We start from the raw sequence: 15526 nt of genomic DNA on the forward strand, positions 1-15526 counted from the left end.
TGGAACGACATTTATTGGATATTTCAAACTTTTTTAACAAATCAAAAACTGAAAAATTTGGCGTGCAAAATTATTCAGCCCCTTTACTTTCAGTGCAGCAAACTCTCTCCAGAAGTTCAGTGAGGATCTCTGAATGATCCAATGTTGACCTAAATGACTAATGATGATAAATACAATCCACTTGTGTGTAATCAAGTATCCGTATAAATGCACCTGCACTGTGATAGTCTCAGAGGTCCGTTAAAAGCGCAGAGAGCATCATGAAGAACAAGGAACACACCAGGCAGGTCCGAGATACTGTTGTGAAGAAGTTTAAAGCCGGATTTGGATACAAAAAGATTTCCCAAGCTTTAAACATCCCAAGGAGCACTGTGCAAGCGATAATATTGAAATGGAAGGAGTATCAGACCACTGCAAATCTACCAAGACCTGGCCGTCCCTCTAAACTCTCAGCTCATACAAGGAGAAGACTGATCAGAGATGCAGCCAAGAGGCCCATGATCACTCTGGATGAACTGCAGAGATCTACAGCTGAGGTGGGAGACTCTGTCCATTGGACAACAATCAGTCGTATATTGCACAAATCTGGCCTTTAAGGAAGAGTGGCAAGAAGAAAGCCATTTCTTAAAGATATCCATAAAAAGTATTGTTTAAAGTTTGCCACAAGCCACCTGGGAGACACACCAAACATGTGGAAGAAGGTGCTCTGGTCAGATGAAACCAAAATTGAACTTTTTGGCAACAATGCAAAACGTTATGTTTGGCGTAAAAGCAACACAGCTCATCACACTGAACACACAATCCCCACTGTCAAACATGGTGGTGGCAGCATCATGGTTTGGGCCTGCTTTTCTTCAGCAGGGACAGGGAAGATGGTTAAAATTGATGGGAAGATGGATAGAGCCAAATACAGGACCATTCTGGAAGAAAACCTGATGGAGTCTGCAAAAGACCTGAGACTGGGATGGAGATTTGTCTTCCAACAAGACAATGATCCAAAACATAAAGCAAAATCTACAATGGAATGGTTCAAAAATAAACATATCCAGGTGTTAGAATGGCCAAGTCAAAGTCCAGACCTGAATCCAATCGAGAATCTGTGGAAAGAACTGAAAACTGATGTTCACAAATGCTCTCCATCCAACCTCACTGAGCTCGAGCCGTTTTGCAAGGAGGAATGTCTCAGTCTCTCGATGTGCAAAACTGATAGAGACATACCCCAAGCGACTTACAGCTGTAATCGCAGCAAAAGGTGGCGCTACAAAGTATTAACTTAAGGGGGCTGAGTAATTTTGCACGCCCAATTTTTCAGTTTTTGATTTGTTAAAAAAGTTTGAAATATCCAATAAATGTCGTTCCACTTCATGATTGTGTCCCACTTGTTGTTGATTCTTCACAAAAAAATACAGTTTTATATCTTTATGTTTGAAGCCTGAAATGTGGCAAAAGGTCGCAAAGTTCAAGGGGGCCGAATACTTTCGCAAGGCACTGTAGTATGCAATCTGTAAATGTTAACGTACGCAGTATCAAACATTATAATACAGCCGTCAAACCCCCATTGGTTGTGAATGTGCCCACCGAGGTAGTGTACAACAGGGACATAACTTTAGTGACGGCTGCCGTTTCCTTGGAGATGGTCAGTAACACGAGAACCTCATTCAAGAAGCAGCCTTTGGAATGTCTACATTTGAAAGCCTAATAGTAATCAATTTAATGTATACCATCAGAAACCAAAAGAAAATCCATTGTTTTGTAATGGCAGGTCTTAAGAAACGTTAGCATATGAAAAACCTGTATTTCAAAAGAACAGAGTAGCATATTCGTCAGTTAACTTTGTAACTGTGCTTGTGTCCCTCGTCCCTTCCTAGGAACTGTGTCGTCAGCGGATGTCGGTCAAGCCGCCGGCGGAGTGTCCAGAGCCGATGCACAGTGTGGCGCCCCAGTTCAGCGACGGGGGGCCCATCGTCAGCCCCTCGGCACGAAGCTCCACCTCCTCCTGGTCTGAGGAACCCGTCCACTCTAACATGGACATCTCCACTGGTCACATGATCCTGGTAAACATCCGTACCGCTACTGACTCACCCTATCACTGTCTGCCTGTGTGTCTCTCTCTCTCTACCTCTCTCCATCTGTCTTTCTTTTTCCATATCTCTCTCTTTCTCTCTCTCTCTCTCTCTCTCTCTCTCTCTCTCTCTCTCTCTACCTCTCTCCATCAGTCTTTCTTTTTCCATATCTCTCTCTCTCTCTCTCTCTCTCTCTACCTCTCTCTCTCTCTATCACATTACATCCACATTTCTATGAGCATGCTTCTTCCACGTCTTCTCTTCCCACATATTCAAATGTTCATTGATTGTGAATAACTCTGTCTACCATTGTAATTGCAGTGTATATCTGTTCTTCACATAGCTCTATCTACATGCATTACACGCTCCTCACAATATGTGATAGAAGGGCCCTGGGATGTGTTCAATAGGCATGAAGCTCTTAATTGCCCCTGAGATTTACACCAGGAATATGTGAGACGCACGCACACACACACACACCGGTCGGCCCTCTGAATGGAGCAGCAGTGTAAGGTGAGAGAAAGCTCTGTGAGCTTCAGTCCATTGGACAGCTCCCTGGCAACAGATAGTATAATGTGTGCTGCTACTCAACTGAGTCCAGTTTCTACAGATTGGCCAAATTGTTTGTCCCTTCCTCCTACGTACGGCAGTTGAAATATGAGAATGAAGTAAGCCACGAGGCCGTCGTTGGAGAGAGACTGTTCACTGTTCATGAGACTGCGGCTGGCTATGGTTGGTTGGTATATATTGGAGCCAGGCCAGGGAAGTGAAAGGAAATGACCCATGAGGCGTGAGCCACGCTTCCCGCCCTCCCACCCCCGGCTGTGCCCCACCCCCTCCATCATTCTAAATGCCCTGCTTCATCACAATCTGCATGAGACTGTGGGAGGTCCATGGGCACGCTCCTACTCCTCTCTCTTCTTCTGCCATGAATCTCCTCTCTTCTCTCCTACCCCCTCTCTCATCTCTCTCTTCTCATCTCTCTCTCATCATCTCTCTTCTCTCTCTCCTCTCCTCATCTCTTCTCTCTTCATCTCTCTCATTTATTCTCTCCTCATGTCTCTCTCCTCTCTTCTCTCTCTCCTGTCTCTCATCTCTCTCTCTTCTCATCTCTCTCCTCATCTATCCTCTTTTATCTCCCCCTCTCTTCTATCCTCTTTCATCTCTCCCCTAACTCTCTCCTCTCTTCTATCCTCTTTCATCTCTCCCCTCTCTCTCTCCTCTCTTCCATCCTATTTCTCCCACCCTCAACAACAACAACTGTTACTGTGATCCATCTGCCAGTAAAATAATGCCAACTTTTTGACTGAGTGGTGTTGATGTTTCCCTCTTCTGTTCTTTTCCTATGTTCTGGGCTCTTTCTGAAAAGTGACTGTTAATCTAGCCACAGTGAATGTTCTGAGTAGTTTCCTCTGTCATATTATATGACCAGTCAGAGCTGAACAACCATCGGAGGAGGGCTCATATTGAGTTATCACAGGCAGTGCAGAGAGACAAACATGTCGTCAGTACCAGCAGTCCAAGCTTCACACTTGCGCTACAGTACGTTGTAGAGTGATTCATATTCTGGGGTTCAGAAAAAAAAACTGATTGCTTTCTAGGTTTATTCACCCCAAATGAATTGCCTGTAATGCTTCAAATCCCACTCTATCATGATACCCGACTGATTTGTATTAGAGAATTGCCTTGCACCATCTTATCTATGTTAATGTATTACTTTGTCCCATGGTACTTGTTCAGAATCTGACTTCATACAGAGATTTGGCTGTGTCTTAAGCAGATGAACATACTCTATATATAAAGCACATTATCTTGTCTTTTGTTGCTGGCCCAGTAATTGTTCTAGATTATACCTCGTGGAGTCTATAGAGATTAGGGATTTGCGAAGCTGCCGAGTGGGAAGTTATTTAGAAGATAGCTGAGTATGTTATGTGAGGGTGTGTGGGTGTGGTGTAATTTGGAGTGTTGATTTACACCACCATTTTGCAGGCACAACGTGCGTTCCAAATATGAAGAAATATGCTGTTTAATCACTTTAATGCAGGACAGGGAGCGTTCATGCTGGAAAGCACCATGTGTTCAGGAGTGAAAGGTCTTAATCTTCCATGATACCCGCTATTCCATGGCTGTGTCCCAAATGGCATCCCATTCCCTTTGTCATGCACTCCTTTTGATGGGCCCCTGTTCGAAAGTAGTGCACGGTATAGGAAATAGGGTGCTGTTTGGGACGCATACCAAACGACCTTAAGCCAGTACGAAGGAAAGTGGCCTTATTATAATAGTGTTGTTAGCGGCATGTGATGCTGCAGCTTCCTCACCGTAGTTTGTGATGCTGCAGTTGTACACAGTTGTTCCCGTCCCTTTCCTGTCACCTCCGTGTCTGCGTCCCAAACGGCTCCCTCGTCCCTACGTAGTGCACTCCTTTTGATGGCCATACGGTGCCACTTGTGACACATCCAGTCGGTGTAAAACCAAGCAGCTCCTATGTGCACCTTTCACCCAGGTACTCTAGTCTCGTTCATTACGAGGCTCTAGCCCTGCCACGACGTCATCGACGGCCCTGAGCTGAGCACTAGCTCCTCATCGAGCGTTATTTCATTCTGATTTTATTGAGCACCTTTTGGCAGCTGTAAACCCAGCAGTAAAGGGATTAGCCAGTGTTTGCCTGACACATGGTGATCTCAGCACCTCCTGATTGGATTGCAATAATCCCTTTACACAGTACAAAACCCCATTACTCTGGCATTAACGCAGAGGAGAGTGTGGCTGTCTGATGCCTGGGAGGGCTGGTGGAGTGGTAGGGGATGGAGGGGTAGAGGTGGAGGGGGTGAGGTTATCCGGGTAGGGTAACAGTGCAGGATGAAGGTGCTGTTCGATAAGGGGCTAAATCAAGGAAGAGTCATGGATTCATGGCCTGCTAAAATATTGAGCCTGTATCCCAGACTGTGTTCGGTGTGTCAGCACATAGTGTAATATGTATTGATATGATATGATATGGAGGCCGGGACATATTGGGATAGCGTGGGCAGGGATTAAAGTTGCGTGTTTGTGTGTGTGTGTGTGTGTGTGTGTGTGTGGTGAACCTAGTGCTGATCATCCCTGTACGCTGCATTAAGGCACTTCGCTTTCTGAATCATAGTGAGAAGGATCCAGTCAAGGTTGAGTCCCAAATGGCACCCTATTCCCTAACACCATAAGGTGCGCTATTTGGGACGCAGATAAGATATCTGTCCAGGACAGATTCTATTTCAACAAATACCCAATATATCCTGTTAGGAGAAAGTCCATTAAGCCTCTCTAAGTACTCACCATGAATCTAGATGATGTTCTCCCCATTGTAATCTTATGTTATTAATAGAATGACATTAGGGCTGTCCCAAATGGCACCCTATTCCTTATATAGTGCACTACTTTTGTTTTGACCAGATCCCTATGGGTAGTATGGTAGTAGTGTACTACGTAGGGAATAGTGTGCCATTTGGGGCGTAACCTAGGAGTCCTTTTAGGATGCTCTTTTGTTTTGTGTTAAAGAGATATTCCCGGTGAGTGTTAGATACTTTGTGTATGGACCCTGGATCATCAGTGATGTCCAACAATCATCTCAGCCCAACTGTCCTCTTCCAACAGAGAGGAACAATAGCTTGTCTACCCTGATGGCCCCAGTGCTGAAACATTCTATGTTTCACATTTAGCTTTGACAATCTCATTAGCGGCAGTTAATCAAAGTCAGTGCTCCTGACTTAATTATGAATAGAGCAGGAGAGGTAATGGTCTTGGCTGAATGGCTTGTCATTTAGAGGAAACTATTCCTGTCCTCTTACCAGGACCATGTAGACGCCATGAATAAATGGGAGGAGTTTGGGTTATGAGCTCACTTCTCCTCTAATAAAGACACACACACACACACATATAGGAATCAAATGCCACAAAACATTTGCATTACTAGTATAAATATAATGTCTGCAATGAAATGCTCCTGCTGAGTGAAGAATACTATATTTCAAGTCTCCTTATTATGTCTACACCTTGCTATTCATTGCTTCTTCTTGGCCAGGTAGCTATTGACGAAGCCAAAATGAAATTAAAATAAATCTTCTCTTCCCTCCCTGGTCTTACATTGTGGAAGAATACACACCAACTGATAAACCAAATGGGTACAACTCTAGTTATTTCATCCATATTGAATCCATATGCTTTCCGTCCTCCCTAGTTTTACATGGAGGACCACCTGAAAAACCAGAATCGTCTGGAGAAGGAGTGGGAGGCTCTGTGTGGGTACCAGGCTGAGCCCAACGCCTCCACTACAGGCCTGGGGGCCGGGAACACAAAGAAGAACCGCTCCAATGCTGTGGTGGCCTGTGAGTTATTTTATTCTTCTTTTAAAAGAGGGGGGCGGTCCCAATCCTTCCATATTCTTCCATGTTGTATAGAGAGGAAAGGTAGAACAGTGTGTGCTGAAAGAGCAGTGAATGGGATTTGAACCCCTTCTCCCAGCCGTATAGAGAGCAGTTCTCCTGCTCCCCAGCTTTACAGCTTTACCTTCATCTTGCACTTTGATTTGTCCCTGCATTATAGGTGATTGACCTCTGAGTTAAAATACTGTCTTAAAATGCTGTTAGATATCATGTTACTGTCAATTGCACCCATCTGAGACTACTTTATATGATATATGGAGCAGGTTTCTTGGTTTAACTGATAAGCTAAAGGTTATGCTTGAGTATGTTTTTGATTATTTCAGTATTCCAGTACTTGAAACACACTGCAGGCAGGCCGGGTCGGGTGCTGACGCCTTGTTGAGTTGGTGCAATAATTCCTCCATTCATATTTCAGATGATCACTCAAGAATAACCTTGAAGGTTGAAAACAGCCAAGGCAATTCAGATTACATCAATGCCAGCCCAGTTGTAAGTATCTTCTCTGCTTTATACTGAGGGTGTGGCGTGCTGTGCTGACAGCCCAACAGGGATTTAGAATGAACAAAAGCAAAGCAGTGTTTTTACAATATAATATTTGAACTTAGCTTAGCTTTACTAAGATGCTTTGTATTTCTTATACACACTGTGTTTCATGCGTTGAATATTCTTTATTTTTCACAAAAAAAATCTAATAAGGTGTGAATATTCACATGGGGAAAGTTTGGGAAAGGGTACTATGGATGGTACACCCTATTCGTTATTGAAAGCACAGTTGATGTGTAAAGAACTGAGATATTACTATTATTCTCCCTGAATGACGCCGATGTTGGTGTATGTGTTGTTGTTTACTGTTTGGCACGGCTATGCAGTTCATTTCTGGGGGGGTTCCGATGTTGGTGTATGTGTTGCTGTTTACTGTTTGGCACGGCTATGCAGTTCATTTCTGGGGGGGTTCCGATGTTGGTGTATGTGTTGTTGTTTACTGTTTGGCACGGCTATGCAGTTCATTTCTGGGGGGGTTCCGATGTTGGTGTATGTGTTGTTGTTTACTGTTTGGCACGGCTATGCAGTTCATTTCTGGGGGGGTTCCGATGTTGGTGTATGTGTTGTTGTTTACTGTTTGGCACGGCTATGCAGTTCATTTCTGGGGGGGTTCCGATGTTGGTGTATGTGTTGTTGTTTACTGTTGGGCACGGCTATGCAGTTCATTTCTGGGGGGGTTCCGATGTTGGTGTATGTGTTGTTGTTTACTGTTGGGCACGGCTATGCAGTTCATTTCTGGGGGGGTTCCGATGTTGGTGTATGTGTTGTTGTTTACTGTTTGGCACGGCTATGCAGTTCATTTCTGGGGGGGTTCCGATGTTGGTGTATGTGTTGTTGTTTACTGTTGGGCACGGCTATGCAGTTCATTTCTGGGGGGGTTCCGATGTTGGTGTATGTGTTGTTGTTTACTGTTTGGCACGGCTATGCAGTTCATTTCTGGGGGGGTTCCGATGTTGGTGTATGTGTTGTTGTTTACTGTTTGGCACGGCTATGCAGTTCATTTCTGGGGGGGTTCCGATGTTGGTGTATGTGTTGTTGTTTACTGTTTGGCACGGCTATGCAGTTCATTTCTGGGGGGGTTCCGATGTTGGTGTATGTGTTGTTGTTTACTGTTTGGCACGGCTATGCAGTTCATTTCTGGGGGGGTTCCGATGTTGGTGTATGTGTTGTTGTTTACTGTTGGGCACGGCTATGCAGTTCATTTCTGGGGGGTTCCGATGTTGCATATGCACACTAAGTGTACAAAACATTAGGAACACCTTCCTGAGTCGTGTCCCCCCCCCCCTTGCCCTCAGAACAGCCTCATTTCGTCAGGGCATGCGTTCCACAGGCATGCTGGCCCACACTCAATGTACAGTATAGTATATTCAGGTTTAGTTGATTACACATCGGCAGCTAAAAGCTGAATTGCAGTACCCAGCATAAACAAGCAAATACATACAGTAAGAAGTAAATCAGGATGAGGACTGAAGCATTTATTTCCATCAGGCTTATTGAACTGTTCCTGTTGGAAAACTTCCAGAGTGTAGGTCTAAATACAGTATTTTACACCTGCTTAAAGTATCAAAAAAATGATGTTTTGAGCACAATAGTGTTCTGTAACTCAACTGTGAATGTCCAATGACCAAACATTTGTAAGAGAATGAGGGAAATAAGAACCACGTGAATTCAGTAACTGATCATACCCATTTGAAAACGGTTGTAAAATAAATAAACCTGGAGGCAGATCCCGAAGCATTCCATTAAAAGAAGCAGGAACACTATGCATTTCAAATCCAGGGGTGCGTCCCAAATGGCACCTTATTCCCTTTTATAGGGCACTTCTTTTGGCCAGGGCCCATAGGGATCTGGTCCAAAGTAGTGCACTATGTAAGGAATCTGGTTCCATTTGGGACACATCCCAGGCTTCGTCACACCAAGGTGCCTGGATGTGACTCACAACTAAACAGAAGAACCTTTTCCAAACACCGACCGACTGACAAGCATGATGGGTACAAACCAGTTATACAGAAATACCTCTGCTTCTGGCAATTTGATTTCCTCACTCGCCCACGCGCACAACGTTGTTGTTGGCACTCAGGAGAATGTTTGTCTGCAAAGTAACACTGAATCCTAAAGCAAAACTTAAAACGATATTATTATAAGAATTGTGTAGCTGCCTTGTGATGGGGGCATAAAGAGCTTGTTATTTCTTCTCTCTACTGTAGGATCTCTGGTTTCAAGCGAAGTCATCCTGGACTATTATTGCATGGCTTTGTTTTGAAGACATTACAGTACAGTGCACCTGTTGGTTTTAAGTTGAAGTGTATGTCGAGTTTCTAAGGATGCTCCAGCTTGTCTTATGGACTCTCACTTTCAGATCCTAACTACTTGTCCCTCACAATACATGGGGAACAAAACATCTGAGTCTGCCTCTCTCAATCCCATTGAATACCTTTTGAAACACCTCTGAAATGAGGCCCAGAACCACAGTGAATCACCTGATAAGCCTCGGTCCCCCATGGTGCGTTGGTGACAGACAGACAGAGACAGAGCAGTGCTCTGCAATAGCTGCCACCGACAGCCACCGGCCAGAAGGGAAGAAAGGCTGATAATTACAGCAACACAGGCCCTGGCTGAGCAGAACAAAACAGCCATGATTACGCCTGTCGCGTTGCTGCTTGCTCCTCATTAGGTCCCAATAATGACTAATCTCTCTCTCTCTCTCTCTCTCTCTCTCTCTCTCTCTCTCTCATTGTCTCTCTCTCTCTCTTTCTCTCTCTTTCTTTCTCTCTCACTCTCGCTCGCCGCTCTCTCTCTCTCCCTCTTTCTCTCTATCTCTCTCTCTCTCTCTCTGTGTATATATATATATTTCTCTTTCTTTCTTTCTCTCTCTCTCTCTCTCTCTCTCTCTCTCTCTCTCTCTCTCTCTCTCTCTCTCTCTCTCTCTCTCTCTCTCTCTCTCTGTATATATATATTTCTCTCTTTCTCTATATATAGATAGATAGAGAAAGAAAAATATATCTCTGTCTCTCTCCAACCTGGGTTCCTGGAAACCCATCAACAGCATCAGCCCCTCAGTCTACTGACGGCTGAATGGAAGAAACACACTCAAGAATGTCATTAGCACCAACTCTCAGTTGGGAGACAGCAGACACTTGGATGTGTGAGAGAGAGAGAGAAATTAGAGAGAGAAAAAAAGAGAACAACAGAGAGAGTGAGAGCGACAGAGAGGGAGCTAGAGAAAGAGCGAGGGAGGGAGAAGAGAGACATACACTGAGAATGCGTACAGTCAGTATTCCTCCCCCTCACTCTCTTTCTCCTCCCCTTCCTCTCTCCCTCACTCTCTTTCTCCTCCCCCTTCCTCTCTCCCTCACTCTTTCTCCTCCCCCTCCCTCTCTCCCTCACTCTTTCTCCTCCCCCTCCCTCACTCTCTTTCTCCTCCCCCTCCCTCACTCTCTTTCTCCTCCCCCTCCCTCACTCTCTTTCTCCTTCCCCTCCCTCACTCTTTCTCCTTCCCCTCCCTCACTCTTTCTCCTTCCCCTCTCTATCTTTCTCTCTGTGCTGAGTGTTCTGAGAGACTTTACACTGAGTCTATTTTAACATTTTTTTATTTAACCTTTATTTATCTTGGCAAGTCAGTTAAGAACAAATTATTATTTACCAAGGACACAGTCCGTTTCTATGTTGCATCAGATACTCCCCAAGGGTATTGCGGACGTTAGTTTCTTCGTAGCAATGAGTCTGGATCTGAGGACCTCCCCAACGATTTCTAGGATGGAAATACATTCTAGACCGTCTGATTGGTCCCAAGTGACTTTTTGAAAATTGGTCGTTGGTTTTCATACTCTAATTGGTTAGAGATGTTCCAATCCCGGATAACTTTGTTTTGTACAACACCCCTCATTTTGACGTCCCCACAAACAACTTCAATGATGGCAGTCTCAGACTGTAGTATGTAGCGAATGACAGCAACGGAAGAATTCCGTTTGAGTCGTCAAGCAAGGATATTGCATAAAACAGTAGACGTTTGTTGTATTTCTTTATTCCTTTTTTTTTTTAAAGGCCAAAGCTAAAATGTTTGACTCTTTGTTAGCATTTGTCATAATTGACAACTATATAAAATTACTAAAAAGCACTTTACCATTTACAGCCCGTCTATTCTCCTCCATCCTTTAACAAATGCACTTTGCAGTGACAGTTTTTCTGCTTTAATTGAAATTCAAACATCTAGCTAGTTAATACTGTTCTTTTCTTCTCCCAGTTAATAAATTAAAGTTAAAAGTGTAATCTTCTGTGCAAACCCGAGTTCATTTAAAACATTTTATTATTTCAGTTCATAAAGCAACAGAATACTATTAAAGACCATTTTGTGTGTTCAAGCCTTGGAATTATCTGTCTTCTCCCATAATTGCTTCCAGCTAAATTGGCCTATCCAATTATTGCATTTTCCATACAATTTGCATGGTAATAGGTATGACTGTCACTTACCTATTCTCGCATTCGCCCCACGTTTCTGGCCCACGCTTCTTTTCAATTTTCTTCGCACTCCAAGTTTGCGAGAGTTCAGCAGCCTTGTATATTTAAGCACCGTAGAAGAAGAAAAGCCGTCATTTGGATTTGAGATTCATAGAAAGGAGTTCGTCCACAAACATTTGGTTAACCAGGGTGAATGGTTTTGCACCCTGCGTTAGCCCAATAGAGACCTTGAACGCTTCACTGGCCATCAAGGCTATTTCTTTGGAAGGGCAGGGCAGGCAGCAATACTCTGATTGTCCTTGTTCTACAGCCATTGGGGATGTTACTTTAAATCAGCCTCATGCTAAAATTGCTCTTACAGATTGTTAAATTGCCTTTTTCTATGTGATAATGATTCCGTGAAGTTTTCATTGGACCCGATAGTGTTGTTTCATTATGATTTAGTTTTACATTTTGATTTGATCTATTTTTCGATGGGACCCAGTCTAAGATTATTATTCTTTCTCAAAGCACCTATGAGGGTAAACTTTGATCCTGTACTTTATCAATAATTAAGTAATAACCTTTCTCTTCCTCTCTCGCTCTCTCTCTCTCTCTCTCTCTCTCTCTCTCTCTCTCACACACACTCTCTTTCTCTCACTCTCTTTCTCTCTCCCCAGATGGACCACGACCCACGGAACCCAGCCTACATTGCTACTCAAGGCCCTCTCCCCTCCACGGTGTCTGATTTCTGGCAGGTACACTCCTCTCTCTCATAAAATCAATATCTTCTCCAGTCTTTAACAAGAAGGGAACCGTGTTATTAGCAGTGTAATTCAAACTGGAGACAAGTGCTTTTTGTAGACGCCTTAGCCTCCATATATACCGCTACACAATCTAGTTGCAAATGATAATCAAATATCAGTATACATTATACATACAGATAGAGAGAAAGGGAGGTCGTCTTGAATTTGATTTGATTATTTCATGCAATCGATAAAGTGGTTCATTATTATTCTACCTCTCTGATAATGGCACTATGTAGGGAATAGGGCGCCATTTGGCCACCAGAATGCTACTTGAATTGTGCTACTGAGTGGAGGGAGTGCCTGGCCCAGCATGAGGACAACTGATGTATGTGCCTCCCCCTGTCCCTGGACCCCCCTCTCTGCCTAATCCCTGTTGGAGAGGGGGGATGGAGGCTCTCTCTCCTCTCCTCACTAATCTTCTCCCTCTTGTCCATTCACTGGCCCTCTCCACACAGGATGCAGCTCTCTCTCTTCTTCACCTCTCTTTAGCTCTCTCCCTCCCCCTCTCTCTCGCACTCTCTCTTTCTCCTTCCCCTGCTCTCTTCCCCTCTCCGTCCTTCCACCCTCCCCCCTCTCTCTCTCGCTCTCTCTCCTTCCCCCACTCTCTTCCCCTCTCCTCTCCTCTTCCCCTCTCCCCCTCTCTCTCGCTCCCTCTTTCTCTCTCGCTCTCTTTCTAACTCCCTTTCTCTCCCCTGTCTCTTTCTCCCTCTCCCATCGTCATTAAGGCGACTCAGAGTTCAGAGAGCTTCCATATTCAGGCTTTAATTGAGGGTATTTTTAAGTGTCCATTCCAGAAGAATGATGTTCTACAGTCATCAAGGGCTGGTTTCCCGAGACACAGATTAAGACTAGTCCTAGACTAAGAAGCACTTTCAATGGAGAATCAAGTAATAGCCTAGATGTAACTTCACATTTATTCAGGACCATTATAACTGTAGTTATTGGGAGGGTTGTTCAATGGGCTTAAAGCGGCAATCAGCAGTTGAAACCATAACAAAACGTCCTCCCAGCCCCCGGTTGCAGTATGACAAACTGAGGGATGGGGCTGGAGAAATGTTAACAGTCTGAAGTTCATAAACAGACCTATGGATGCAAGGACCGGCCATCCATGACATCACAATGTAGTATTAACCATGTTTTGAAGCTATACGGGGCGTGTCTACAGTTACTTTGTTGACAAACATTGGAGTAAAACGGGCTTCTAGTTTGGGTTCTGGTGGGGTACAACAGTTTGAATACGATCGTCAGGCATTTAGAAGTTATATTCTTCTAGAATCAATGGGTACATACACAGTTATTCATTTCTAAGTTCCAAACTGGATGTAGCAACTGCTGATGGCCCCTTTAAGAGGATCTACTTTCACTAGTATCTTTATTATTAAATGTTGAGCCATAGGTGAAAGCATCCTGGTAATCTGATGACTGTAACAATAATGTTTTATTAGCTCCATTAACCTGCCTGCTGTTTTTCTATCCTGCCAATGGCTCTCTGGAGCCTATCTAGTTTCTGGCCAACGGCAAATAAACTGGCTCTATGTCAGCGGGAAAAATACACCTACACAGGCACTCCTCGTTCTGGAACGACACAACAGGGAGAGGGACTCTCTCAATAACGATAATGTATTCATTTGTTAAGGGACAGATACAATTAAAACATTGACAGTCAGATGCACTGTAGCGTCATGCTTTAGTGTGGGCTAATTTGCACCGTCAACCCCCCCTAGATATGTAGCTGTTTTTTATTTTTGTTCCCAAACTGTTTTACTATTGTTAAAGTTTTGACAAATGCAACCATTTCGAGGACTTTAATAAATTCACAGCGACAGCGAACAGTATTTTTACCAATTGCCTTTTGGAAAGTAGATGATACTGTAATTTAGATGCAGACGACTCAATAAGATGAATGAACGGATGATAGTGAACTATTTTAATCAAGCATTTTATTCCAAAGAAATTGAGAAGAATAAATATTCTTGTTTGTGTTGTTTTGTCTGTTTCCTGTGACACAAGTGAATGGGCTCCTACATAAAAGGTGGTTCAAAGTGTGTGTGTGAGAGCGTCTGAATAGAGTTGCGTGAGTGAGAGGCAAGTGCGGGTGTGTAGGCATGTCACGAGGCAATTATCTGGCGTTGCCGTGTGACAAAATGGCGGTTCTCTGTCTTTTGTGTGCAGATGGTGTGGGAGAACGGCTGTGTGGTCATTGTCATGCTGACGCCCCTCACTGAGAGCGGAGTCAAACAGTGCTACCACTACTGGCCTGACGAGGGGTCCAACCTTTACCACATCTATGAGGTACGAGGCCTGGCTATCCAATGTCGGCTGTTTGATCAAATAGACCATTATTACATTATTCTAGTTGTGTGTGTTGTCTGTTCTCAATTGAAATATGGTTATAGTCGTTTTGTTTTTAAAATGCAGGCTCTTGTGCAACAGAGTAATTCAGCATAATGTTTTTGTAAACTGACTCCCTTTTAATTGTATTAATCTGTTTAATATAATTTAATACAGTAATACGAACTTTAAGGTGCACTACATGTTTAAAATCTAGTGCACTTATAATGGCATGCGTAAGTGTGTATTCAGAGATAACTCTGACCATAGAATTAGACCATGTGAACTCCTTCGACTTCTCTGACATCACTTCCTCTTTTTGTAGGTGAACCTGGTGTCGGAGCACATCTGGTGTGATGACTTCCTGGTTCGTAGTTTCTACCTGAAGAACATGCAGACCAACGAGACGCGCACCGTCACACAGTTCCACTTCCTCACCTGGCTCAACCAGAATGTCCCTGAGTCCAGCAGGACTCTCCTGGACTTCCGCAGGTAGGACTTCCTAGAGTCAGGGCTATTCTCACCACTATCGAAAATTGCAAAAATCCGGAGAACTTTCCCAAAATGCTCAGATTTTCCAGAAAGCCTGAAGGAATCTGGGGAAAGTTTCCAGGAAATATGTGGGAAAGATACCAGATTTTTGCGACCATATTATTGTCAGATTAATATGGTATCAATAAGGTATTTTGTGGTATTAAACTTCTGGTTCCCTTTTAATATTCTCTGTTATTTTCCTCCCACTTTTACGTGCCAGTCTCGTATAGTACCATCACTACTATGACTCAGTGATCTCTTTATTGCGAGCCCTGCTGCTCTCTAAGGCCCGCCGAGGACACTTTCACATAACAGAACAAGTCTGAGCAGTGTGATGTTATATAGCCTGGTGTTATTGTATTCGTGGTGCACACTCATGAGGTGAGATCTTCTG

At 43.8% G+C, this 15526-nt stretch overlaps 1 protein-coding gene across 1 annotated transcript in view; it reads left to right on the forward strand.

The window, feature by feature from the left end:
• Window positions 1-15526, forward strand: part of LOC110530265 (receptor-type tyrosine-protein phosphatase N2) — a 148120-nt gene that overhangs the window by 124438 nt on the left and 8156 nt on the right. The window contains exons 16-21 of the mRNA XM_021613182.2: window positions 1869-2054; window positions 6274-6421; window positions 6894-6967; window positions 12139-12216; window positions 14440-14559; window positions 14924-15090. Of these exons, the coding sequence (XP_021468857.2) occupies window positions 1869-2054; window positions 6274-6421; window positions 6894-6967; window positions 12139-12216; window positions 14440-14559; window positions 14924-15090 (773 nt within the window). The remainder of the gene's footprint in view (window positions 1-1868; window positions 2055-6273; window positions 6422-6893; window positions 6968-12138; window positions 12217-14439; window positions 14560-14923; window positions 15091-15526) is intronic.

The sequence above is a fragment of the Oncorhynchus mykiss genome, chromosome 8 (assembly GCF_013265735.2).
Source record: "Oncorhynchus mykiss isolate Arlee chromosome 8, USDA_OmykA_1.1, whole genome shotgun sequence".
Classification (NCBI taxonomy): domain Eukaryota; kingdom Metazoa; phylum Chordata; class Actinopteri; order Salmoniformes; family Salmonidae; genus Oncorhynchus; species Oncorhynchus mykiss.